The sequence below is a fragment of the Chroicocephalus ridibundus genome, chromosome 2 (genome assembly GCF_963924245.1).
Source record: "Chroicocephalus ridibundus chromosome 2, bChrRid1.1, whole genome shotgun sequence".
Taxonomy (NCBI): Eukaryota; Metazoa; Chordata; class Aves; order Charadriiformes; family Laridae; genus Chroicocephalus; species Chroicocephalus ridibundus.
Window position 1 is genome coordinate 98,592,137 of NC_086285.1, and position 27,834 is coordinate 98,619,970.

Genomic DNA, 27,834 nt, shown 5'->3' on the forward strand with positions numbered 1-27,834 from the left:
CCTGTTCATCTACAATGGATCATAAACTCCTTTATTCTCTTCTCTGATACACACATCTCTGCTAAAATTAGCGTAGTAGTTCAACAGGAAGTAACCTTAGTCAGACAACAGGAAAATTTTATTTTGCCTTTATTAATTTTGTATCTGTTGATATACTAATTAATGCTTCTTCACACATGATAGATTTAATGCTCCAGTACATCTAAAAGCTTCAAAGTACTTATTTCTCTATTAGCAGGTTTCCCTTCAGAGATGTAAAAAATGGCATTGTAGGACCGAGGAAGAGAATGCTAGTTAACATTTTGCCAGTAGATGTCTCTGCTAAACGCACTGAAGGGAACATACTAAGTTTAAAACTTCAGCAAAATGCAAGGGGCAGTTTGCATCCTTCAGCTGAAGAGCAGGGGTAAAACCAACAAGGTCACTAACAATTTCTGAAGACTGTTCTTACACTGTCACAATAAAAATTGGATTTACCTAAAACTCAGTGACTCCCAAGTTAACTAAATATTAATTTTGTCTCCTGATATTATCTCACTGAGTAAGAATCCACGAAAGGCTAACCTTATATATTAATGTTCTCGACAGAAGTTATGAATGTAGAGTCTTGGGGGAAAAAATATTTTAATCGTTTAAATTCTAGCTTTTGTGAAAACAAGCAGTCCATTCCTACTTCCAACAGAGAATTTTCTTTGCTTACCATTTCTCCTCAAACTAATAAATCAGTATGTGGAAGAATAAATTTTAGTTTTAGGCTGAAATAGCACAGTACATGTTAGAATAATTATGCCCCTGATGGGTAACATTCAGAGGTTCTTATATTTTCTTTACATCTATATGTTATTTGGCAACGGTCTTATTTGCAAAAGCACAGCTTCTAAGCAAAGAAACTAATATTAGTTTCTCATAATTGGCACTTGCCATTAACATACAGCGTGATTTTCTGATTAATAATGAAGAAAAGATCTCAAAAGGCACAGATCAGCTGGAAAAGCATCTGCTTAAAATACACACACGTAATTAGGAGAGGACGTCAAACAGACTTGATTACATATTTCATGGGTATGTGTCAAAGAGTGTAAAGCATTTGACTTAACCCCAGGGTGACTTCGAGAGGATTTAGTCTATCTAGTGTTTGTGATTAGCACCATATAATCTGGATATGCTGAACAAGTAGAGTTTTACACAATATGCAAATTTCCTTTCGCTTTAATTTAGACCCTTTGGATTTAGCATAAAATCTCTGTGTTGCATGAAGGGCTGAAACAGCTGGATCCAGTTAGCTAGGAAATTAAAAATGTAATAAATGAAATAAGGTAATCCTTGCCATGGTAGCCAGTGCGCACTAGAACGGGACACTGAGATCTGCCGTGGGATGGCTGACGTGCACCCTTCTAATGCCAGCCAGACCTTCTGCAAATGCCAAAATGCTGATCCCTTGTCTAATCACAGTGTGCTCTAGTTGTTCATATAGCTAAATTTATTTTACCACCCTGTCAGGGTTCGTTTTCCAGGTGCATGTTGGTAAGAAAACTGTTCATGTATCAGTCAAGGAAATTAGTATCCACAAGGTAACGTTTTATTTCCTTGTTAGTATATCAAGGTGTGGCAAAAATTAATTAGCAATATATTACATTGTTTAAAATGTAATGGCATTAATTTATGTGTAATTTTATTTTCTAATTCCTTTTCAATGATGGTTTTTAGGTAGAACTATACAGAGAAAATTCTTGAGTATTTCTTATACAGGTTTTAAGAATACAATTGCAAAATATTATCTTTTTTCCCCATTTAAAAAGGGTATTCCAAGGATAACAAGAACTCTAACCTAATCAATCAATTTAGATAGCAAAAAGTCTTAGGAAGGTCTGCACCCAAGTCTAAAAGCCCTCGCTTCTGTTCTCCTTTGAAATCTCTGGCCCCACAGGACTTTAAAGGTTCTCTATCTCTTAGCAATGACAATGACAACTTTGTAGTGAAAATGACAATTCCTTCAGATCCTAACTATATCTGACACAGAAAATGATCTAGGGAGAAAGGTATTACAGACAGAAAGCACTCCTTCTCCAAGATATCCTTTAGCCATGTGTAAGCGATGCTGGAGCGGTCTAGGAACCAGAGGATCAGAGCTGCTTTACTCTTGACTGCTGTTAATACTCCCACAGACTTTATGGAAGAGTTGGGTCTTACACCCATTCTCTCTTGATGTAGGCTACCACAATTTCTCACACTTTATTTATTGAAAGTGACAGATTTCACAATGCTACCTCAGGCAGAACTGGGAACAGATTCTGCATCTACAGTAAAAAAAAGCAGGCCCCATCCATTAATTCAAACTTGCCTTCCAATACATTGTATGCGCTTGTCTGTGCTTTCAGACAGTTGCACAAGAGTGCCTCACCTACTTGGTCATTTTGTAATACTGATTCCTTAATTGTTTTACTTCCATCTACAGTCATTAGCAAATATGTGCTCAGTTGAGCATGTCTTTCCTAATAAATTAACCACAGTCCCAACAACGGCTTCTTTTGATGCAAAAGAACCAACTGAGCTTTCTTTCCTCCTAATCCGCTTTAACCAGTCATTTGAAAATGAAAATGATCACAGACTTCTAAGTCAGCTGTACCTACACACTTTTTACATAAGACATCTTTTTGACTAGGAGATTCTCACCCTGGAGACAGATTTTTCTTGCCTTTGCAAGACAGTTTGTCTGCTGCCAGACTGTGAGCCCTTCCCTCTCAGAGAAAGCAACACCCACCTGAATAAGCTTGGATTTGAAGCACGAAATATACGTTGCAAATCAGAAATCGCTCATAGGGTAATAGACAGATGAAGGTTTCCCAAATAGAAAACTGCACACTGAGCCTTCCTGCTCCTCAGGGTTCTTCCAGCACATTCCCTGTTTTGCTTTACTGGTTTATTTCAACCACAAAAAATGCAGAACCTGTCCCGCACAACACTAGCTGCATATCCAAGGGAAGGTAAAAAACCCAAAACACTACTCCCACCTCAACTAAGCTGACAGCTCAGATTTCTAGTCCCAAATGGATCATTAGCAGGAAAGCTATGTAAAAGTCCAATACCACACTAAGCTAACATCTAAGCTCCCTTAACAGATAACCAGACCTGGTATTCCTGGGTGTAACTCCTCTCATCCTAAATTTCCGAAAAAAGTCAGAGGGATCAAGCTGGTGAAGTACTGTCTGTTCCACTGATGGCAATAAGAAACTCAATGGTCATCTCAGGCATAGGTGCTGACAGCAACATAAGACAAATCCTAGTAGAGACTAAATGCAGATCTGGAAATACATTTAGTTACCTAACTCCCTGCTCCCCTGAAGATTAGTATCTATGTGATTTAATAAAACTCAAGTAAATTTTGATGTCAAGGAAAGGAATTCAAGTCTCTCCAGTCCTCACCTAGTTCCCTGGCCTTTATATTAGCCTTCTTTTCATGGTCTCATTGATTTCAATGGGAGCATTCACAAGTGCCCACACAGGTGAGGTCCTCACAGTGAAATGCAACCTCCTGCTGAAAACCTGAAAGTGATCAAGTGCAGGTAATTAGTCTGGAGGAGTTCTGATTCATCAGTAGGTCAGGGCGTAGTTTCACAACAACCGTCTGACATAAGGCAGAAAAAACACCTTCCAGTATAAGTGGAGTTGTCTCTCTGTAACTGCAGACCTCAACAGTTCCGTTATCGCTGGATGAGCGAGAAGCCTGTCAGTGTTGGACACGGACGCTCCCCGCCACTTCTTGCCTTGGCAAGCCACAGCCAATGCAAAAGCACCTGCGGTGATCCCCCAGTTATTGGCTGCCCCAGCTTCCTCTTCCCAGAAGTCTCACAAGCATGAAAAGACTCTGCTGCAAATCCCTCCCCTACATCCAGTAGTAACACTGGATGCCATCAAATGCCTTCACCACAGAAGTCTTGTTAACTCTTTTGTCTGAACACAGAAGAACTATCTCTTGCCAAGAGTATGCTTTCTGTCAGCTGTGCTGCACTCTTTCTTCATCAGCTCAGCTTATAATAAAGACATTTTCCCCTTCTTTCTGTTCCTATGAAGCATATTTCTCTCTCTATCTGTGTTATGCAAAAACATCCAAGACATTTATGTCCTGTACTACCTCTTCCTGTGTTATCTCTACAGGTCTGAGGAATTACTCTTACTTTTTTGGTTCTTTCCTAGGCCTCTTCACAGATTAGTCAGTTTGTGAATGCAATTCACATCAATATTAGCAAATGCATATTAAAAACCCCCAAAACATAAAAGCAGGGTTTTTTTCCAGAAAGAAACCTCATGTACAGATTAAGGTCTGCAAAGGCAGCTCTGGCAGGATTTCTTTTGGTAACTCACTTTTTCAAAGCTTCTCAAATCGTGCTCTAGCTGTTCTGCTCTGCTTTCAATGGTACAAATGATGTCTAGTTTGCATTACTCAAGTCACAATAGAAAGCTAAGAGAACCAGCAAGAACTCTTAGCAGTATATAAATAACTTCCTAGTTTTTTCTTTAAACCAAATTTATCTTGAGACAGAAATATAAAAATCCATGAAAGGAGAGGAGAGATCTTTGTCTTTTGACATACCAGTAGTGTCATTATCTGGAAATCAGAATGCCTTTGGATTTTAAGCTCTTATGCTCTCCCTTCACATTTATAAGTCAAACTTTTCTTTCTGCTGCCAGAATTTAAAATGCCCTCTCTGCAGTGTATCCATATTTTCATATTTGGAGTGTGGATGAAGCATCTTCTCCCCGCTGTCAATTCATCAAACATTTTTATTCAGAAAAAAAACCCAAACAACAATGCATAACTCTCTCTGCAGTACAGTTAAAGAAGGTGTTAATTATGATCAGTGAGGTGAGATTAGTACAAATTGCCCAGGTTCTTTTATATTAAAGTTCATCTTGTGGCAAATGGCTGGCATTGAAAAAGTAAAAAATTCCATTAATCATTCATTCTGTCTCTTAAAGTAAGGGAATAATTTCCCCCTAAAATAAAGAATTTCATAAATGTCAGCCAAAATGCAGCATCCACTTCCAACACACCTATATATCACCAGCCGGAACACATGTATTAACGCCATCTTTAATCTTATGATTTTTAAAAGAAAAAATCCAAATCCATGAAAGTTATGAATGAAAGCAGCACCAAGGATGAAAGCAGTAAAATTCATAAGCATAATACCCAGGGTCCAAGTTTAGGTGACATGCCCAGGCAACAGCAGGATGCAGTCACGAACTCCACACAGGAGAAGAAATCCCAGTAATCCCTGCCAATCTGATTGAGGACAAAATTCTTTTCTGGCCCTAAACTGGATGATTTGCATAACCCTAAGTATCTAAACACAAGACACATGAGAATCTGTGCAGTACCACTAAATGCAAACTGCCCAATATCCCATCACTGGCTGCAACGAGTTCCTGATGTACCAGAGGATGGTAAAAATTATAACAGGGAAAAACACATCCCAAAATTTCCAAAGGCCAAGTTAAAAATCAAAGTTAGCCTCACCAATTAGCATCCTGCACTGTATTTCGCTTTGGCTGTTGTGTGGCATAATTCCCTTTAAGAAAGCCAACACAATTTTTACTCTCCAACAACCAATCAAACATCCAAAGTGAATTTAAAAAGAGCTTTCAATTAATCATCCTTAGGATATTTAGTCTGCATCTTAAAATTTATTCCAATACGTATTATATTTTCTTGTGAAGAGAATTAATGTTTCCTGAACAGACGTTATAATTAAAGTACTCCTTCTAACATAACTGCAAATTATGTACCTTAGTATCATCTGTAAAACCGATAAAAAATTACTAACAAAAATACATACCAGCTAAAGGTTAAGTTTAAAAATCATAAAGAAAGAAGACCTCTGAAAATGGCTTACACACACACACATACACACATCATGATGTAACTCTGGAATGAAATACGCCTTGTTGTTAAATGGAAGTTGAAATAGGTCAATAATTTAGTCAGATGATACTAGACTCAGAAACAGATCTCTATTTTTCACAACACTGCCTAACACTGAAATTCTGATTTACCTTCTGTTAGTGATCTCCCTCCCCATCTTCAATAATTACACCAGTACAATCCAGCTACGCTACATCCCAAAAGAGCTCCAGCAGTGCTTTTATTACACAGAAGGACACAATTAATAATAACAATACTTTGTCCATTCTGCTTGTTTCTACTCCAGGCTATTTCCAACCCAGAATGAGAATCATTGTTTATGTTGGGGGAGTGCAAAGCAAGTACTCCAGGAGCTGCAGCAAAGTGAGACTCAGAAGTGGTTCACAACTGACAGTGCATTTTGCCACTGAAAACTCTGACAGTTAAAGTGGAAGAAATATTCATTAAGTGGACTAAAACAAATCTGCAGTCCTTCTGGATTATGAACTGTTTCTACAGCATGCAACGGCTTTGTTGTATGCACACAAATGCCAATAATCTCTGTTCAAAAGGAACAGTGGACCTTTCACAGAAATTAAATAACCTACAAAACTCCCATATTCTCAATGATGGGCAGGAGAAAAGAGGACAGTGAGGGGAAAATGGCAATTGCATAGTACTGAGTCTCTTGTTGAAGTGGTCGTGCCAGGAACAGATATATTCAATGCCTATACAAACTGAAGAGCTAAACCTTTGGAAAGGTAACCATAGTGCTCCGGACAGCATGTCCCACTTTGCAGGCGCTGGTGCTACACTGCAGGCTCCCAGGCAGCCTTGCTCTCACAGCCAACACGGAAGGGCCGCCGGAAACGCTGACGGGGCTGAGGAAGCTGGAGCACTGAAGTCACCCTTCACAGTAGCTTTCATGAGCTGGCACACAAAACGCGTTTCATGATGGAATAACCCAAACGTGACCATAGCCACACATTCTATTATCACCTTTGCATGGTGCTTGTTTGATTTATCTTCTGTATGATTAAATTCTAACTAAAAAACACACCACGTAGAAATTTTTGTACTTACATGATCATCCACGTGGGCATAATCACATAAGTTTTACCATGAAGGGAGATGTTGAAATTTCCTACTTAACTGGAACACAAGATTAATTCATCTGGGGCCACAGATAATGGTGTAGGAGTAGCCTGACTTGGTGGAAAATTCGTGGAGCATGTGGTGACTAAAATCTTCTACAGAATTCAATTTTTTCTTCCACTATGTATAACTGTGAGTTACTTTGGTCTCTTGTAGATATAAGGCGGCGGTGCTGGCACTTCTGCTTTTCAGTGGGGCACTCCAGAACTTGACTACAGACCACCAAAGCACCTAGGCTACATCAGCAGCTCAGAAGCTTTAAAATGCAAATATTTGTCAAAACTACTTTTTATTTCATTTTTCAGATTTCTCCTCAGTATAGGTTTCTTTCCATTTATTCTTTCAGCCTGTAATTTTTTCTCATCTCTCTTTACCTATCTACATTTTAGCACTGTGGAAAAAAGACATTTTTAATTGAAAATAGAAATATTCCTATATTTTTGTTTTTCATTTTTTTATGAAAGGATTATAAATCTGAAAATTTGAAGCCACATCCACATTTTTTTACATAGCAATTTTCAGCTTCAAGAAAGCTGGCTGTCTAGTGAAATCCAAGCTGTGCAATAAGGGACATCAGAAAAAAAAAGGTTATTATAGCAGTCAAAATACATCAATGAAAATACTCTTCAAAAATTACTGAAACTACCTCTGTGAAGCTAATTCAATAGACATGTTGTTATACATCATACAACAGACATTACTGTTTTGGCACATTTACTAAACTTAGAATCATAGAATCAGAATTGTTTTGGTTGGAAAAGACCTTTAAGATCATCGAGTCCAACCATCAAGCTCACTGCCAAGTCCACCACTAAACCATGGCAGGGGGGTTGGAACTAGATGATCTTTAAGGTCCCTTCCAACCCGAACCACTCTATGTTTCTATGATTCTATGTCCCTTAGTGACACATCTATATGTCTTTAAATACCTCCAGGGATGGTGACCCAACCACTTTCCTGGGCAGCCTGTTCCAATGCTTGATAACCCTTTCAATTAAGAAATTTTTCCTAATATCCAATCTAAATCTCCCCTGGCACAACTTGAGGCCACTTCCTCTCATCCTGTCCCTTATTACTTGGGAAAAGAGACCAACATTCACCTCACTACAACCTCATTCCAGTTCCCTCAGCTGCTCCTCATAAGACTTGTTCTCTAGACCCCTCACCAGTTTCATTGCCCTTCTCTGGACCCGCTCCAGCACCTCAATGTCTTTCCTGTAGTGAGGGGCCCAAAACCGGACACAGTACTGGAGGTGGGGCCTCATCAGTGCCAAGTACAGGGGGATGACCACTTCCCTAGTCCTGCTGGCCACACTGTTCCTGATACAGGCCAGGATGCTGTTGGCCTTCTTGGCCACCTGAGCACACTGATGGCTCACATTCAGCTGTCTGCCAACCAACACCCTCAGGTCCTCTTCTGCCAGGCAGCTTTCCAGCCACTCTCCCCCAAGCCTGAAGCATAGCATGGGCTGTTGTGACCTAAGTGCAGGACCCGGCACTTGGCCTTGTTGAACCTCATACCATTGGCCTTGGCCCATTGATCCAGCCTGCCCACTTCTCACCACATCTACAGAAGTCTTCTAGCATCCAGAAGACAGGAGTCCATAGTGCTTCCCAATGTGATTAAGAGCGCCATAAAAAGCTTTTAATGATTTTATTCAAGCATACTGAGAAAAAATATGGTGTTGATACGGTCAAATGCATTTTTTATTAATGAGCAAATACAACAATTCACCATATTCCCTTCAAAGTAGTATAAATGCATCTGCTTTGCTATTTGTACCATTTAGGCTTGATATTGATGAGTGTTAAAGAAAAATAAAGTTAATCAGATACTGGAGATGAAAAGCTATTACTTCAATCCAGATTTTAAAACATTTTCAAACAAACAAACAACCCCCCATAAGCAATAAATTAATTAAGCCCAGAATTAAGGCCAGCTTATAACAGTTTTGGGGGGAACGCCATCGACTAGTTATTCCAAGCCACTTCAGCTGCCTTAGATTTTCATCACTGCTATAGGTCAGAAGGCAAATTAAAAGCAATAATAAAGACTGAAAGGTCTCAACATACTATTTATTCATTATTCTACTCTTTCATCCACTGCTATCCACTTTATTCAGGCTCAGGGCTAAGCATTTCCCTCAGTCTACTATCAGGAGATTTTTCAATTGTTTAGTTGAAATAGGTACCAATAGGAGGTTTGGACAGCTGAGAAATGCAATGGAGGAGGTACTATCATCAGCTCTCCTGTTATGGCAGGTAATGGTCCTACACATTAAACCAAGGCAGTTGTCCCTCTTTACAAGCAAATGCGTTTGTTTAAGATTGCACATTCTTCAAAAGCATTTTATACTACAAGAACATATACTGATCCATTGTCTATATATGGAGCATCATAAAGCAAAACATCCTTGTTGGGGCTCAGTCAGAATCCTGTTGAAGTGGATGAAAACTCTGCTATTGATTTCCACATGACCAAGAGCTCAAGCATCTAACAGAATACTCCTCGCAGAAGTGTTGCTCTGTGAGGAAGAATCTTGAATCCTTCAGATTCTGACAATAAACCTCCACAGACACTAGCAGAAATTATACCAGCCTGAAAAATACAGTTAGTGTCTCTCTGGACACGGGTCTCTTTTACCTCACAATGCACTTTATGCCTTTGTATAGGAAATCGAAGAATGCACTGGAGAAGGGAGGTTCAGACATTACACATGAACTGTGCACATACCTGAGTAGGAAACACGTATTTCAGGAACATGTTTTGTTAACTTGGCATACTCCACATGTATACGCATGCCATGGTGCAAGCCTCCTGCACAGCCAGTGATGCAAGCTTCCCTGGCCAGGTGTCATCTCCTGCACCTTTCAGGAGAATCACTGACCCATGGCAGCAATCACAGAGAGGCTGTGCATTTAGGGTGATGAGCAGGCTATCCTGGAGTCAACAAGGCACATGAGTGCCACCCTTCACATCGAACTTCTGGCTTGAAGATGTGCTCAAAGTTTTATTTTGGACTTTAACGTTAGCTCCATGTTAAGGGCTTCAAAGATACTCAAACTGGGAGAGCCACTGAAAAGAACTTCAAAGTCATGAGACTCCCTAGCAAGATAAAAAGCCTGCACTGGCCTCTTATCCCAGGTAGTAAATGTGCCATGAAAATGATCTTCCCAGAGAAGTCCAATGCGACAAGACCTTTGCCAGGTTTGCACGACCTTCCCAAACTTAGTGTGACTGGAGAATTTCAACTCCATAAACCATAGTCAAGATCAACGTGGCAGGCTGTAAGCTCGTTTATAAGTCTCAGATGTAGTTAGCTCTGCACATAGCCACAGACTCTACTGCACGAATATGCCCTCAGCAGTACCTGGAAAGGTCTGTCTTCCACTCTTCACAGCTCAATATGCCCCAGCCTGCATTATAATGTCTTCTGCCTGGAGGGAGGCATTACCCTTCGGTAGTTAAGAGTATCATAGAATAATCTAGGTTTGACCTTCTGAGGTCATCCAGTTCAACCTCCAGTTCAAAGCAAGGGTAACTTTTAAGCTAGACCAGATTGTTCAAAGCCGAGCCCAGTCAAATTCTTAACATCTCCAAGCATGGAGAACTGACAGCCTCTCTGTGCACTTGCTCCAGTGTTTGACTATCCTCATCCTGAAAAATTATTTCTTTATGCCCAGTCAGAATTTCCCCTGTTGCAGCCTGTGACTGTTGTCTCTTCTCCTTTCACTTTGCACCTCAAGACTCAGGAACTGCACCAAAATTTCACAACCACGTGCTTTTCTGGGAATTTCCATAAGACTTACAATGCTAAGTTATATCAAATAGAGAACAAAATGAGACAAAAAACAACCCAACAACATAATGCTGCTTTCCACTAAAGTGTGTCAAAGTACAGACATAAATAAACTGCTGTGAAAAGTCACAGTCTGGCAAGTTTGCTGTTTTAAGATAGCTACCTGCACAGCGGGACTATATTTCTTATTTAACAAAAAGCTTTGAGGTGTACTCTAAACTCTCTTTTTCAGTTCCTCTCTGAATCTGTGTTACCAAATGGCTTTTCTGCACCAGGCCAAGTTCTCTGGTCCTCACACACAGCGGGAACTCTTACTGCATCAAGTTGCAATAGGATGTAGCTCTGCTACTTTATTATTTTCCTGTTGCATTTTTGTGAGTGTGGGGCAGACTATATGTGCTCGATGTACTCAAGTCTTGCGTGTATACTTTTGGAGAACAGTCTGCATATTTTGTTTTTTCCAAACCAGGCTGAAATAATCCCATACACAAGACCTGAGTAAACCAGTTATGCTGATGTCTGATCTTCACACTGATGAACATGGATAATAAAACTAGAAAGGAAAATTAAACTACAGCCTTAGGAAATATGATCAGATCTGTGCCCTGAGTACAAATCTGGAACTTCACTCTTAGTACTAGAGTTATGTTAACTGACCTGTGAGTTTTTCCAGAACATCAAATCCATGTTTCAGAGCAATGATATCAAGAAAAGAGACTGTGCCATCTTCAAACCTAAAGAATGGAACAAATGAGCACAGTAAACAAATCATGCAGCTACAGTACAAACTTCAAATCTATTTTGAGAGCTATTATTTTATATTCAGTGAATCTAACTCGCAGACCAGGAACTCTTCCCTTAGGGATTCATCTTCCAGTCTTGTAGTGTCCTGTAAAGCAAAAATACACTTTACAAAGCCAGAGATTCGTATGAACAGTCACAGAGAAAGTGATATTTTCCCCTGCATGGGCTACTCGTGGAGTTTGGATTTCTAGAGTAAAAGGTAACAGTCATGTCTTATGACCATATGTTATAACGTCTAAGTTATCTTCTGACAGTGTCAGAAAATGTAGGGAACAGGTGAGGAGACAGCTAGAAACCTTGCATTTGTCCCACTTTGAAATGATTATATCTAGTACAGTTGAGTTAAAAGGCAAGAAGATTCCTCCCTTACCCAGAACAGAGAGGAAGATCACCAACAAATCTCCCTCCATGTGCTCCTCCTGGAAATTAAAAATAACTGGCCTATAACAAGACGTTTATACAAGGGTGGGGGAAAATGCGCATCCCCTACCAACATCTTTTAAAGGAAATACCAAATGGAAACAAAAATGCCAGATTTGATGAACTACTGCAGCCATTCCCACAGTTTAGTAGGAGAAGGTGCAGGTCCAAGGTGGGGATCTATTCAGGAAGTGCTGCCCAAGAGAATTTCAAGGGGGCAGAAAGGACAGTGTATCAGGCATCAATATATGTTTTGTTAAGGTTTTGTGTGTGCTGTAGTCCACGAGGAGTTTTAATGAGTGATCATTCAGTTTGCTTCACCACAGAGGAGAACGCAGTATAATGCTGACAACCGATGAAGTCAAAACTGTACAGAACTCACCACCATGTAAGGCTAAACCTGGGGTCATAGCAAGTCTCTAAGAAGGAGGGAGCTATCTCTAAAACTTCAACAGTTAATGCTGGAAATGAAACCACCAGCAACAACCCTAACAACTGTGACCATGAAGATGAGAGCTTCCCAAGGACCTGGTGTTCCTTGAATCTTTCTCAGAAAGGGCTGATGATGTCCACTTTGAAAAATGTCTGGACAAGCACAACAGATGCATGCTTGGGCAAAAATACTTTACGTGCACATATAATAGAGAAGAAAGTAACATAATAGACAAGAAAATTGGTATTTACTTTTTTTCTTTTTGGATGTACCATTTTTCATAATGCGTGTAAAAAGCTTTTGGTGCCACAATAAGTATGTATTGTGAAAAGGCTCAAAGGTTAAAAATGTCATGCTTCAAACTCTTTTTCTTTAATAAAATAAACCTCAATACAATAGCATAAGAGGTCTCACTTCTACAGTGATTTTTCTTACTTATTTCATTTTTCTGTACTTACCAAATAATTTAAACACAGCAAGTGACACTGTCAGGTGAAGGACATACAAAGCTTCCAAAAATACTTGGTAAAGTTCCACACGAAAGAATAATGCAAGAGTATTGTGTATATATGGTAACATGTTCAGCTGGGATGAAAGAAGACAAATAGAGGCAGCAAATAATTATTAACCAAGTGGTAAGAGAAAAGTGGTGGACTGTTACAAGGATGAATGGCCCAAAAATGACCACTCGCTCACATATTTCAACACAACATAGGCCAAAGAATCCTTCTGAGGTATTTCAGAATCTTGCCTAGTAATAATTAATAGCAAAGTCTATTGCTCCTGAACTTCAGGGAAGAAACCTTGCTGGTTTTCAGTGATGAAATTTAAAATGGCCACTTGTGATTTGAAAGAGACCTAACACCAGGAATATTTTCACAGAGACCTGTGGACCAGTATCTGAGGGAGGCAATACACTTTCCCAAATGCCAGAAAAATTGGGGGAGGAGAATGAAGAAGAGATAAGGTAGATGCTAACAGTGGTTTTGGAATTAAATGCAGAAAAAAACATTAAAAATTTGCACTGGCTGCAGGAAATGTCACAGTGGTCCCACACAGCTGCCAGGGAGAGATTACAGAAAGGATCTGTGAGGGTGAATTGACCTGCCCTGCTCAGTTACTGGCAATGGCTACCAAAGCAAATAAAACACTGGGAACTAAAAAACAGAGCAGAGACGCTGGCACTGAGCCCATCAAGAAGACTGCACAACCCTCAACAACCTTATCATCATCAGAATAGACAAGCACTTGAAAGGGCAACAAAGGTGACAGCCTAGATCTTCAAAGGCCACCAGATCTCCCCTGTAGTAAAAAGGGAAGAGAAAATTCAATTTCTGTTCATTAGATGAGATTATTAACTAAGCAGACAACTACAGTACAGCCATTGCTAAGTAGCAGAAGAGATGCATGAACCATGTTACTGTTCTAAGATCTTAACGATTTTCATGGAAATAGTCTAGAGCCTAGGAATCTCTTCCTGTTCAGAAAAAAAGAAAGCAAGCTAACACAACTGTGGGGTTTTGATCAAACATTATGCTCCAGAACAGCACAATCGTTGTGGCTGTATATACATCCTGCATTGTTTTGTCAGACCCGCGTTATTTATTCTTTCTGAATCCCCCCCCGCAAAAAAAAGCCTGCTGGAAGCTGTATTGCAAGAACCAGAGGCCATAAAAGAATTTAAAAGAATGCTAAAAATATTGGCTCAAGAATATGGGCAAGTCTCTCTTTTTACAATTTAGATATGGACTATTCTACAACATTCCTTTCTTGTATTTCGTATGTTCAGGCCCCCTCTGTTTCTACATTACCAGCTTTCTATTTCTGATAAAAAAGCACTAATATTTTGTTATTCCTATAATATGTATATTTACACTACCTCCAGTGCACTTGACTTTCACGTATATTCTTCAGATTTACTGAACACCTGATGTGCAATTTCATGTAAAGCCGTCATCTCCCCCATATTTCCAGCTATCGAATTGATTGTTTTGCTTTATCTCCAGAAAAACGTACAGGGATCATCTATAAATTCTGTTATCTAGCAAATTATAAATTCTGTTATCTAGCAAATTAAGCCTTAAGTGCTGTAGTAATTTTACTTAGCACCATGGCAAAACATGATGTTATGAAAGGTAGCTATTCCTCTCTTGGGACACAGAGCACTCTCTTCCAGAATATTTACCTGCATTTAGGACTGTGAGCAAACATGCTCCTTGCATTGCAAAACATTGACTTCAATGGCTACTTTTGCATTTGATGTGAGTGATGCTTCAAATAAATTGTTTCCCTGCTCAGTGGCAGTTCCAGTGTTAGAATAATCAGTTTAGGATGAAGTTCATTTGAATGGTGGTCTAGAAGCCATTTCCTGAAGTAATAAAGGTTTTGCAGCTGATGATGTATAAAGGATACCGACAAAGCCTAATACTGCAGACTACCAACCCAAGAAACAAGCTTATCTCTCTTATCTAGTTCTTATTATAATTGATCCCACTTAACCACGTCTGGGATGAGCTCAGTTGCTAAGCTGATTGTGTTTGTGAAAAGCTGACAGCATTTCACGTCAACCTGCTACCTGGCAAACTCGTTAAATTGCTTGTGGCATAATAAAAAACAGAGCAGCCTGCCTAAATCTATCAAGGAGTTATGATGCTGATAAGCTGCTCTTTTTTTTCCAAGTCACACAAGACCTCTGTTTCTGGAAGCAGCAGTTTTTCCTTTGAGTCACAAGAGCGAACTATTGCTTACAGAGAGAGGTCTCACCTTTAGGATCTTCCTAGGAATGGAGATAGGCTAGTCTTTCTTTGAATCTTTGTTCAATTGGTTGTCGTAACACTTCTCTGTTACGGTTCTGCCTACAAATGTTATTTTCTAAAGCCACTATCCCACACTTCGGGGCAACTAAAACCAGGAAGGAAACTGTGACATCTTGGGCAGTTTGAATTCATCCTCTCCTTAGCCAGGTCACCTTTACATGGAAATATGACGACAAGAGTGATGGCCTGGACAGATGTGATTGGAAATAAAGTGCTTAAGGACTAAACAAACAACTCACGTTTAAAAAGAGGACTTATGAGTAAAATTTGGTGGAAGACAAAAATATTATACTGGAGCTGGACAGCACTGACTTAAGTCAGGAGTCCAAAAGGGCCCTGAGGACCAATAACCCAACGCTGAGGTGGTGAAATATCTTGCTTAACTTAAGCTATTCTGTATATGGGAAGTATACAAGGCATGGCTTTTAGGTATTTTGGGGGGGAGCACCTGCCTCTGGATTCTGGAAAGGCTGACTTGCTTAGCAGGCAGATGAGTGATTCAGCTGGTTTTTTTTTACAATTCATTTGCCCAGACAAAGCAACTCCAGACACAGACCCACTACACATATGCAATTTCTGTCCAGAACACAGCCCTGAGCTTTGAAACTTTGATAAAAATCCCATCACAAGGTCAAAAATAATCCCGCTCATTTGAGAGCATTGCTGAGTCAGTGCAAAGTGCAATGAAGGAGCACAGGGGCGAGAACATCTCTGTCAGCCAGCTTCCACTCTCCTTTACACCAGGGTAATGACTCCATTTAGGTCAAATGAGCAGAAGTCATTCCTGAGTTTCTAAAGCAGGTAAAAGTGAAACCAAATCCACAGAGAAAGCATATTTCTTGAATAAGCTGCTTTTCTTTTCTTTTTTCTTTTTTTAAACACTCCTCAAGAGTGGAGCTGCCCTTTGAAGTGAGATGTTACACGAGCTCCTTTCATCTTTTCAATTCATTTATTTTCATCTAATTAAAAAGTACAACAATACAGAGAGGTTCTTGGTATGCATTTAAAAGTAGTTCATTCAGATCCTATTTTTCACCTCTTAGAGATATTCCATATCACCCCCACATGAAACAACTGTCTTGGCAAATTTAATTTTTACATTTTATACATTTACCTATCTATTCTATATTGACACTGCTGGAATTACAATAGCAAGAAGGGTATACCGTGTCAAGCTTATGACTGTAGGAACAGACTGTTTTCAGTCACATTCGTGTTCTTAGGTTAGTAATTGCCGTCTCTGATATTAGCAGGGGAATGGATCTTAATTGGTCTCACTGCTTTCCAACATCAAAATCCAACATTTGCAAAAGAAGCCTTATTTGTTTTGCTTTTCTTTAACTTAAAATAAATCATTACTAGTCTATGAAACCTACAGGGCCCTGTTCTGCTCTTTAGCACATCTACCAGCTCCTCCTGAGACAAAGTTCTCAGGTACCTTCCCAGGGCATTTGTGGCTCTCCAGAGGACACACTCCCTTCGGCCTGGTTTTGTCTCCCACAGATGATACTCTTCATTTTTAGCAATTTGCCAGTTGTCCGTATTAGTCACTTTCTTAACTGGGTGAAAACTGTGGTCACATTAACACCAACAACTGAATTTTAAGGCAGCATTATGCAAGATCAAGCATTTATCTGTGGGCTTTTTGATCTTCTCCCTAGTAAAACCTTTGGAACAGGATCTGATCCACAGACCACTAACCTCAGGTACGCACTCCCTTTGGACTAAATATCTTTGTCTCACACACTGCATGCCACTACAGCACGTAAATACAATTAAGAGATAGCCTGTTCTACCGGGCATGTATGCCATCATTAAACTACACTTTTGTAATAATCCAACTTTTGCATAACTGCCTGCACAGGAACACGCTACAGCAAGCCAAGAATTTAAATGCTAGGAGGACAGTAATACATTACAGACCTCTGAAAAAGACACCTACTTTCAGCACATCAGCAACTCCTTTTTCCTTCTGTTAGTGGCACATTAGCACATTACACGTTCACGAGTGATGATTGTTTCTCACACAGTGAAAGGAGAACAAGGTTCAACAAGGCCAAGTGGTGGGTCCTGCACTTGGGTCACAACGACCCCATGCAGCGCTACAGGCTTGGGGAAGAGTGGCTGGAGAGCTGCCTGGCAGAAAAGGACCTGGGGGTGTTGGTCGACACCCCGCTGAATATGAGCCAGCAGTGTGCCCAGGTGGCCAAGAAGGCCAATAGCATCCTGGCCTGTATCAGGAACAGGGTGGTGAGTAGGACTAGGGAAGTGATTGTCCCCCTGTACTCAGCACTGGTGAGGTCCCACCTCGAGTCCTGTGTCCAGTGTTGGGCCCCTCACTAGAAGAAAGACATTGAGATTCTGGAGCCAGTCCAGAGAAGGGCAACAAAGCTGGTGAGGGGTCTGGAGAATAAGCCTTATGAGGAGCGGCTGAGGGAGCTGGGGTTGTTCATCCTGGAGAAAGGGAGGCTGAGGGGAGACCTTATCGCTCTCTACAACTCCCTGAAAGGAGGTTGTAGAGAGCTGGGGGTCAGTCTCTTCTCCCAAGTAACAGGTGATAGGACAAGAGGACATGGCCTCAAGTTGTGCCAGGGCAGGTTTAGATTGGATATTAGGAAAAATTTTTACACTGAAAGGGTTATTAAGCATTGGAACAGGCTGCCCAGGGAAGTGCTTGAGTCACCATCCCTGGAGGTATTTAAAAGACGGGTAGACGTGGTGCTTAGAGATATGCTTTAGTGATGGTTTTTGTCAGAGTTGGGTTGATGGTTGGACTCGATGATCTGAAAGGTCCCTTCCAACCTAGGCAACTCTATGATTCTATTCTATGAGAACGCTTATGCAATGCTTGAACAACTGCCACTTGTGGAGGAGAAAACTGAATTAATAAATCAATCCATTTTTATTTCTCAAATGTCCCTGTGCATCTCTCCCTTATGTGCAATTTGGTGAACTTGTAATTGGTAACTTTGTTCACTACCTACATCTAGAAAAATCTTCGTCTTTTGCATTGAAAGATCAGCAATCCTTGAGTCTGTTACTCAAATCGGGCTGAATAACACATTTTGATTTTGCAGGTTATCAGCTCCTTAGGGCTCTGCCTTTCAGTAAAAAACATACTTCTGACAACTATGCATCACAATTACTTTCAGCTGTATGCAATTTTAAAATAAAATTAGATTTCTCCTACAAATAATACTTCTACAATTAATAGTTTACATTATATTTAAAAAAAATATATATACACAAGATCTTTGCCCATAAGCATTTAAATCATGCAACAATGAATAAGTTATATCTCAGGGATAACATACTCTCCCCAACAACCCCTACCTGGACCCTCTGACATCAAAGAACAATAAAAATACTTTTTTTTTCCCCCACCAGAAGAGCCATTGGTCACAAAAAAACCTGTACTGCATCTGTCACTGTCCAAACATTCCCTTCCAAATTCACAAAATAGACCAATGTGGTTTCTTTGCATTGATGGGGCAGAGGGGGAGAAACAAAATAATCTCACTCTTTAAAATTCCATTACGCAAAGGGATATTTCCTTGAGGTATATTAAATTTAAGTCCTCAGGAACATGAAGCCTGCTGGTTAACTGGCCTCAAAGAATAATATGTTCAACTATCAGCTAGTTAGCTTGCGATTTATACTCATTCATCTTAACTTTAACTTATTAATGTCAACAAGAACTCCATTAAGGTGCAATTCAGTGTGAGCAAGCGTACTGCAAATGATTTCTGTATCTGTCTGAGTATTCAACATTTGATATGCATTATTCTCTCATGATTAAATATCAATAATCCAAATGTTCACACCTCTGCTTCCCATGGGAAGGTAATATCCAGATATAACCTGAAGTAATAGTTAAAGTGAGCAATTTGCAAGGTGTATTTGCATAAACTGTTCACTGATCAGTTATGAGTAATGAATCATTAATAAAAATTCAAAGCCCTTTCTTCATTTTCTCCTTAGGAGGAAAGAAAGGATGAAAGACATTCTGGAGATAAATATTTCATAGGCAATAATCTGACCAGCTGTAATCATTTGTCCATGTTCAGTATAAACAGATTTGTTTATTTCCTCATGAAGATTGAGATGCAATCTTTCATCCTTAAACAGGTGCATTTGGGGATGAAGAAAAACTTACTCCTAAAGACAAATCCATTTTGGCAGGAAAAAAAAGGCTCCACTTGAACATGAATTTATTCCTAAAAATCCACATGTAAAAATACCGCTGTCTAATCATGTGTGCCAGTGAGGCAGACACAGACCAATGATCTCGGATAATATTAGCAGTAACTTATCCTCAGATAATAGAGAAAAATCCCTATGATTGCTTTCCAATGGGTGGGCTCCATTCTACAGAAAGGTCTGTGCCTCAAAGCAGGGGTTACTGCAGTGCATAAGCCATATTTCCACTGCAGATAAAAGTGAATCCAGCAACACTTCTGAGCACGTCATTTCCCCAGTTGGGGGGTGAAAAGAATTCTCTCATCCCATCCAGAAAGCTTCTTTCTCTAGCAATAAAAATTCTTTCTGGACCTAATTTTCAGAGGCAACATATACCGAAGATTAGCAGAATCCACTGGGAGCTGTGAATGAAAACAGGTTCTTCACTATTAAGCCCATGATGTTAAACCATTTTGTGTTGAGCCACCATTTGGGGCAGATTTGCTCTTCCTTCACACCAACCTGAAAACTAACTTAAAGAATTTCAAATGTTGGTACTGTCAGTAAGACAGAGGCTCAAAATGTGCTCATGATAGTGATACCACAAAAAAGAGAAAGGAGGTGGGGGAGTAAGGGTTCTCAAGAGAAAGTAACAATTTTGGTAGAAGGCAGGGAGTTAAAAAGAATAAAAAGAAATATAGACTTTTCATCTTCCTCCAGCACTGCCTATTTTATTATTTTTCTAACTAAAATGAAATACTGAGAAAGTTCCCATGTATACTTTTCTGATGTAGCTACAAAGCAATCTCAGCCAAAACTCATAGGGACAAAAGTTTTGCCAGAATTTTGCCTTCAATATGGCTCAGGACTGTGCTGAATCTCCCCAGATGCCAGGTCTTGCTAAATTACAGTGAATCTTCAGGTCCAGATCTTCTGCTACTGGAAACCAGGGAAGTGTTGAAAGCATCACAGGCCAGCTGGACTCTGAACCACATATCCACATGGCAGCTGCCTCCACGGGAAACCGCGCTTCTTAGCATCTTTCCACTCATGACTGACTCAGATGAAGTACAACCAAGAAATCTTTTTCTTTTTTATAAAGTGGAATGAGTACTAAGTGGATGTCACAAGCCTTCAAGCACACGCTGAATATTTAATAACTGTCAGCAAGAATATCATGTTATCAGTGTTTATTGTCTATTACTTTTGATGGGAATGTGCACGTATGTGGAACTGCCCGTAGTTGGTGGCATGTGTCAACTACAAGTAGTAACAAGTACTAAGCAGCCAAATTCAGTTTAATGTATGATATATGTACCAACAACACCCTGTGTATCCAGAAACGCTGGTAGTTTGACAGGACTGGCATTATTAAATTACTGCTATAAAACAACTTAGATTCAGAATAAGGTCTGATTAGCTAGTTTGCATGTTGAGATCTTTGTGGTAACAGTAAAATCATCAAAGCAGAATGAGAGAAGACAAATACAAGGAGGACTTCAGCTAATAAGGCATTCCAAGGTATACATGGAACCTTTTTAGGCCTAGGGGGTGCAACCAACTGAGACTTTCACAAGGAAAAAAACAATCTTTCAGCCACGTTCTCATGCTCAAAAAAAAATATTACATAGTTAGATATGGTACACCAAACCAGGTGCATCCTGGCAATCAGCTGTTTTACTGCAAAACCTACCAAGCTTTCTTTCCACTTTGGGACCTCAGAACTCCTATAATATGCAGATGTTTTCCAATGGTTTTTTTTTTTTCATTTTTCAGCATTGTTATGAGGCTTGCTAAGACTTCACACTGCCCCATGAGGTCATCTGGTAGCATCTCACTCGTAAGATGAAGACAAGGAAGGTGGAGAAGTAAGTGACTTTTTTTCCAAGGACCTACTCTGACTGATTTGCCAAGCTTGGTCTGGATATTGGGAGTTACCAAATTTCCAGAAAATTGAATTCACAACAGTGATACTGAATTAGCAAGCACTCCTGATTTCTCACTGTTTTAAGTAGTCTGCAGCTTATAATGCAGGAAGCCAAGAACCCTTTCCATGCAATTGCCTCACCTCTTCAACAGGAGGGCACTGATGGAAACCCCAGGAATATCATGTGCTCATTTATAAACAGAGGTAGCTGCTTCAGCTTTCACAGGTGTCCTGGACCTGCAAGGATAAGACCAGTAACCGAAGGAAGTTCTGGAGGTCTTCCAGTCATCCAAGCCCAGAAGAAAGGATCACCTCAACTAATGATTCCTTCAAAAACTCAGGAAAATTATGGCATGTTACCTGGCTTTGATGATGCTTGAAGTAGGGAGCAGAGAGAGATGACTGCTATCCCTTGCTTTGATAGAAAAGAGCATGAGTCAGGTCGATGAGGAGACAGCAACATAAAGAAATAGCAGAGGGTTAGAAGCGTGTGCATCAATAGAGAAATAAAAAGTTTAATATTAATAGAAGCATTTGTTATGTAAGTAATATCATCCCAGCTATCACCCAAACAGAAAACAGGATAATGAGTGGGTGAAAAAAAGCAGAGATGTTTATCAGCTAAGACAATGTACGTGGGCTACAAAATGGAGGGATTACAGGCTCTGTAGGACATGACATTAGTATGTGGTAGAAAAATAATCACAAATAGAAAACATATGCTAAAGAAAACACAGAAATATAAGAGAGATGGTGGTGAAGAAAACAGCTGTTTTGAATCAAAATCTCTTTGGTGAGATGTTCAAAACAAGCAGGACTAGTTGCTGAGATTCTACTATAGGCTACGTAGGTATGCAGGAAAACCCGTCTTTGGGTAACAACAGATACTTTTCTATCACTCTCACAGAAGTAAATGGTACCTTAAATTTCCCACAAGCGAACCCAAGATAACAGAAATGATTGAGTTCAATTATTTCTTAACATCAGAGCCAAAAACAACAAAAAACCCAATCCTACCACAACTAATTATCTGAAAAATAGCTTTTACAAACAGTTATACAATACACGATGGAAGACTTTGACTGACAAAAGCCCTGGTCAGAGGAATTACAAGTTTATATGGCACAGACAGATAAAACAACCTCAAATGAGGTTTTCAACGTGATGGGCGCAAAATGAGATATTAATGAAATTACTTGCTTAGGAAAACTGACTGAAGTAATCAGATACTTGGATATACAGGAGACCTAAAATTACTTGAAGTTAAGGTTCAAAAATGTGTGGAATTTGTATTCCAAAAGAATGAAAAAAGAGAGAAAATGAACTTTTACAGAAAAACTCCAGAAATAACCTGCACGAAAAAAACCCTGTGAAGAGAGATTTTAGCAATGCTTATAAAAGCTGATGTGAAATTGGAAAACGTGCTGCTCAGTGAAGGAAGCTGCTGTTGCAAAGACAGAAGGCACAGGGATAAAGTGAGAATTCCCAAGAGCCAAGCCCTGACAAAGCAAATTCAACTGAAGAGTAAACTATTCTGTATATAAAATGAAAGGAAAATACAAATAATATCGAATAACACACATAATATATAAGGATATAAGAAATATAAATAAAAAGAAGAGGACAATGATTGTTATTCAATAAGCAAAGAGCTGGAAGAGGAAAAGGGGCCTGAAGACTAAATGAGTACTTGGCTTCAGATTTTAACACGGACTCTGCTGAAAAACATAGGTCAGGACAGGGTGACTCATGGCTGGAAGTGTGTGGAAAGTGTGAAAACTGAAGTTATTGCAACCGATGTGGAAACTCACTTCAAAGGTTTTAATGTATTGAACACAGGCAGACAGACAAAGTATGTCCCAGAATAGTAAGTAATTGGCATGAAAAACTCCCAAGTCCAATAAAATAGAACAGTAAACAAATTTGTCAAATCAGGAATGGAAAACAGAAAACACAATATTTCTACTGAAGAAAGGGAAACAGAGTGATCCAAGCAACAGCACATCTGTTAGCTTGACCTCAGTGTTATGTACGTTCTGAAAACAAGTTCTGAATGGAAGGACAATTAAATGAGTAAATAAAAGCACGTTCAAATGCACCATGGATTGTGCCAATGTAAAATCAAGCCCAGAGTGGCTGCCATTTTAAGAGCTCACTATTTTTCTAGGCAAAGGAAATGCAGAACTAATTTATCTGGATTTCAGTAAAACATTAGCTCTATTGCGATATGAGAAGCTATTACAGAATAAGGATTATTAGAAGAGTGCCACAGTAGGCTAAGAAATTGTGCTGAAAGGGAAACTGTTAAGCTCGGAAAAGGTTACCTGTTTAGTTCTTCAAGCACTGGTTTTGGGGCAAGTATATCTTTTAATAGTCTCAGTAATGATCCTGGCATAAAAGGTAGGAATGTGAACATAGAACAGGCTGCTGAAGTGAAATTTGGAGATTGTCAATGCAGAAGATGGGGCTGTATATTGTGTGCAGTAAGAAACAGATAATGTTGAAAACCCTAAAAACAGAAACAAGATGAAATGTATAATATGCTGTAATGTATAAGTACATCATCATGCATAAACCCTATTACGCAGCTAGGGATTACTGACACAGACTTCTGCAATGAACTGGAGGACTGTCATCTGAAACATCAGATTTATTAGTTGATCAGATCAGTTATCAGCCATCAGCAGGACAGACAAGAAAACATTCTAGGATTTAACAGATAGAAGAATATTAACACCATTAATAAAGGTCTAATAAGATTTTCTGTGGCATACTGCGCATGATGATCAGAGAAAAGGAAAGCCCGTCTTATAAAATTGTTCAGTTCACTCAGTTTGGAAATTGAAAGCTAAGTAGAATTGCTAGCACTTGGTAGCTCTAGAGATGGAAGAGGTGGGTAATAATCATGGAGGAAAAAGAGCTGTTTAAGCTACAGGACAAAATGCAGAGAAATGACCAAACTGATCACACGACAGACTGAAAACTAGAAGTCTTGCATCCATCCAAGGTGCAAGACTATAGAACAATTTTCCAACAGGAGCAGCAGGAACAAACCAAAACCAACATGCCCTCCCTCCCCTCTGCCAAAGGTCTCCCCCTCATTCTGCACACAGGATCAATATAAAGAAGGGATTATATAGTATGGGTGTCTTTGACAGCAAATAGGTGGATTGCACGACCAGGGAGGTTTTTTGCCCCTCATAAGAATCCAATAAATGGAAATGCCAAAATAGCGACTGCTCTCACTTTATGTAAATGCATATAAAAATTACATAAATACAGAAATTTGAAACTTTGGGAACCTCCAAAAACCCTGGAGATATCCCTCTTGATGTTCTTCTGACCAAACCTGTTCCATTTCACACCCAATTAAGGTAGCACTGTCTTGTGCAACATCAGTTGTATAAAGAGACTACTCAGACAAGAGCAAAAGAAATGCACTTAACAGCTTTTTTCCTACAAATTTGCATGCATGTTCTACCAGACTGACAGTATGGTGTATTGACTCGTTACATATGCTTCCGGTAAGGATGGTCTCTGGTGATGATGGTGAGGAACAAAAAGGTAATTTGATTTAGATTTATTGTCGTGGAAGTAAAAGGTGATCTTGGCAGCTGTGTGATTTTGTAAGTTGATGTTAACAAACTAAAAGTGAAAATACCCACCTCCATGAATGTTTTTTTTCACGTAAAAGTACGCAAAATTCTCTCTGCCTCAATCATAACAGACACAAAAGAATTCTCAAGAAAGGAAAATTGTACTGTGACATAGCAATACAAAATACTCATTTGAAAAACTCAACATGCACCAATACAGTAAGTCATCTATTCTCTCTTATCAGTAAAAGCACTTTCAAAATTCAGCTATCAATGAGTGTATAATCCTCCTGGTTGGCAATATGTTGAGGTTTTGTATAAGCTACAGAGAGCATAACAGGAAGTATCGACAAAATGGCTTCATGCAAGTTTCACAGAATTGCCACCCCCATCACAGAAAAATAGGTGTTGTCTATAAAAAGCTCACCAGAGCAGATTTTCTCATAGTTTACTGAAATGAAACTACGAGCACTTGTACTACTTTGATTCCGGTACAGTACATCATAGATATTTCAGGTACATGCAGTCACGTAAGTGAGGTTTGTAAAATAATAGGCAGCGAAGATGTCTCGTATGAGTAGAAATATCCAGCAAAAGAATGAGCTGAGGTTGCTCCAAATACCATGCTGCCTCTTTAGACCTGCTAACCACTGGAGAGAACTAAATACGGCAGAAAGCCGGTAGCTCTGCATGCAGGGAATTCACAGTAATATACAGAGGAAAGTGTAATCACACTTAAAAGGATGTTTAGTACTATCAAGTAATGAAGAACTTTGCAAAAACAGAGTCTTAGGAAGATAGCAAGCAAAGCAAAAATAAAATTCACATTCATTGAGTTGACATAGGCTCTGACGCATCCAAAAGGGCGCTGCGGTGTTGTATCACAGCGCAATGGTAAGCAGCACACAGCATTGCTGCCCACAGCGTGGCTGCCAGGCTCTTCAATTTCCCAGTAAAAAGGAAAATAGATTGCATTAACAGACTGGGAGCTGCCCGATAGCCCAAAGTTCCCCAGTGGAAAACAAATACATATGTAGAGGGAAAAGGTATACAGAATTGCCATTCATACGTATGCATCCCTTTTTAGGGAAATACAGGAAGCATAGTAGTATGAAGCCTGAAGTACCACTCATCCAGTATTTTGATGGTCAGAGGAATACGTGATTTTAAACGTAGTTCAATACTAGTCTTCTATGTCAGAGAGGAGAAATCTGGAGTTTCATACAGCAGTCTCACATGCCACCTTAGAATAACACAACCCGTAGGTCACTGCAAAGTTTTGCATTCGAAACAATTATTCACATAATGAATTCCAAATATATTTCAGATATTTTAATCTCTTAATTTACGTAGAAAACCCCATATAAAACCTAACAAGACTTGTCAGGCCATTCAGTATTTTGATATATCAGCTATGCTTTTGGAAGACTTTCTTCCACCCTCCCTTCCCCATATATGTTAATGTTTGCTTTACTGGATATAATTACTGAAAGAAATCCAGTTGAGATTAGATTTCAGTTATAATTAATGATGAATGTGTCAAAGCATTATGATGTTGTTTATCACACTGCTTGCAATGTAATTTAGTGCAATAATACTAAGACTTGCTATGTGACAGTTATTTAGCATTTAAGTCTTCTTAAGATGCTCTGCAGAGTACCCTGAATGTTAACTATGGGAAGATTATTTTATACAAAAGCAGCTTCAGGCAAAATGTAGCGACAAGTGGCGAGAGCCCAGAAAAAGCTCTTAAGTCTTATGTCATCTACAAGCTGAAATATAATAATTAAATAATCTAGACATGTTGTAGAGCTAATGAGAAATCCAAAGGATAAAATTAAAAATTGACATTAATAGGGCAGCTTAACCATATGAGGAAAAAAAACAGTCTTTGTTCCTTCTGATACCATTTCTGAAAAGATATCTTCCATTTAAATGTGTACATAAACACAAAAGATTGAAACCTGGGGTGGGGGAAAAAACTTTGGACACCATTGACAGACAGCTCAGGGTATTTTAAGGTAAGTCTTAGCTGTCCCAGTTTGGGGTTGTTTTTTTTTTCCTCTTTCTAGCCACTAAATTAATTTTGTTTTCACCTCAGACATAGTTCTAATGAATTTTCTGCTCTCAGGGGGTCCCCGTTGAGTATTCACTTGTATGACTGTGAATCCTGACGCTGGCCTTAGGCCTTCTTCTGCAGTGAATGTGCAAGTTTGCCCTGAGGAGCTGCGTCCCAGCACAGCACAGGGCTGCTCTCAGTGCCCTCAGACATGAAAGGAAAGAGATAGTTTTACATGTGTTGCCCACGACGACTAAAAAAAGATAACCGATTGCCGCATGTTTTTACCAGGAAAGTATCAGGCATGGAGGGAAACAACAAAGAATATGTTAATTATTTTTGTAGTTAGCGTGGTTAAAATGAAAAAGTTTTAATTCTGGGTTTAGGTCTAGATGCAAGGTCTAGTTTAAGAGAAATTGTATCAGTATATAGAAAATCAGTTCATTTGGGGATATTGTTCTCAAATTGTAACATGCTGAAAACTCACATAAGTTCAAACTTCACAACGGAATTTGTTCATTTTGCTGTAATTTCTCACTATGCAATATCCTTCTGTGCACATATTACATGGCACATACAGTTTACTAACATGTTGCAATTCCATCCTCCTAAACTCAAATATACTTCAGGGACTCGATTCTAGCGTCTGATTAAAAAGCACAGTTCTCCACAAGTTCTTCTGAAAACAACCCAAATACTAAATGTGCTTACAGCTCAACTGAGACATAAAATACACATAATCT

The 27,834-nt window shown here is 39.3% G+C and overlaps 1 protein-coding gene across 1 annotated transcript in view; it reads right to left on the reverse strand.

Moving 5' to 3' along the window:
* MOCOS (molybdenum cofactor sulfurase) overlaps nucleotides 1-27,834 on the reverse strand; it is a 224,782-nt gene that overhangs the window by 92,659 nt on the left and 104,289 nt on the right. The window contains exon 5 of the mRNA XM_063326280.1: nucleotides 11,515-11,591. Within this exon, the coding sequence (XP_063182350.1) occupies nucleotides 11,515-11,591 (77 nt within the window). The remainder of the gene's footprint in view (nucleotides 1-11,514; nucleotides 11,592-27,834) is intronic.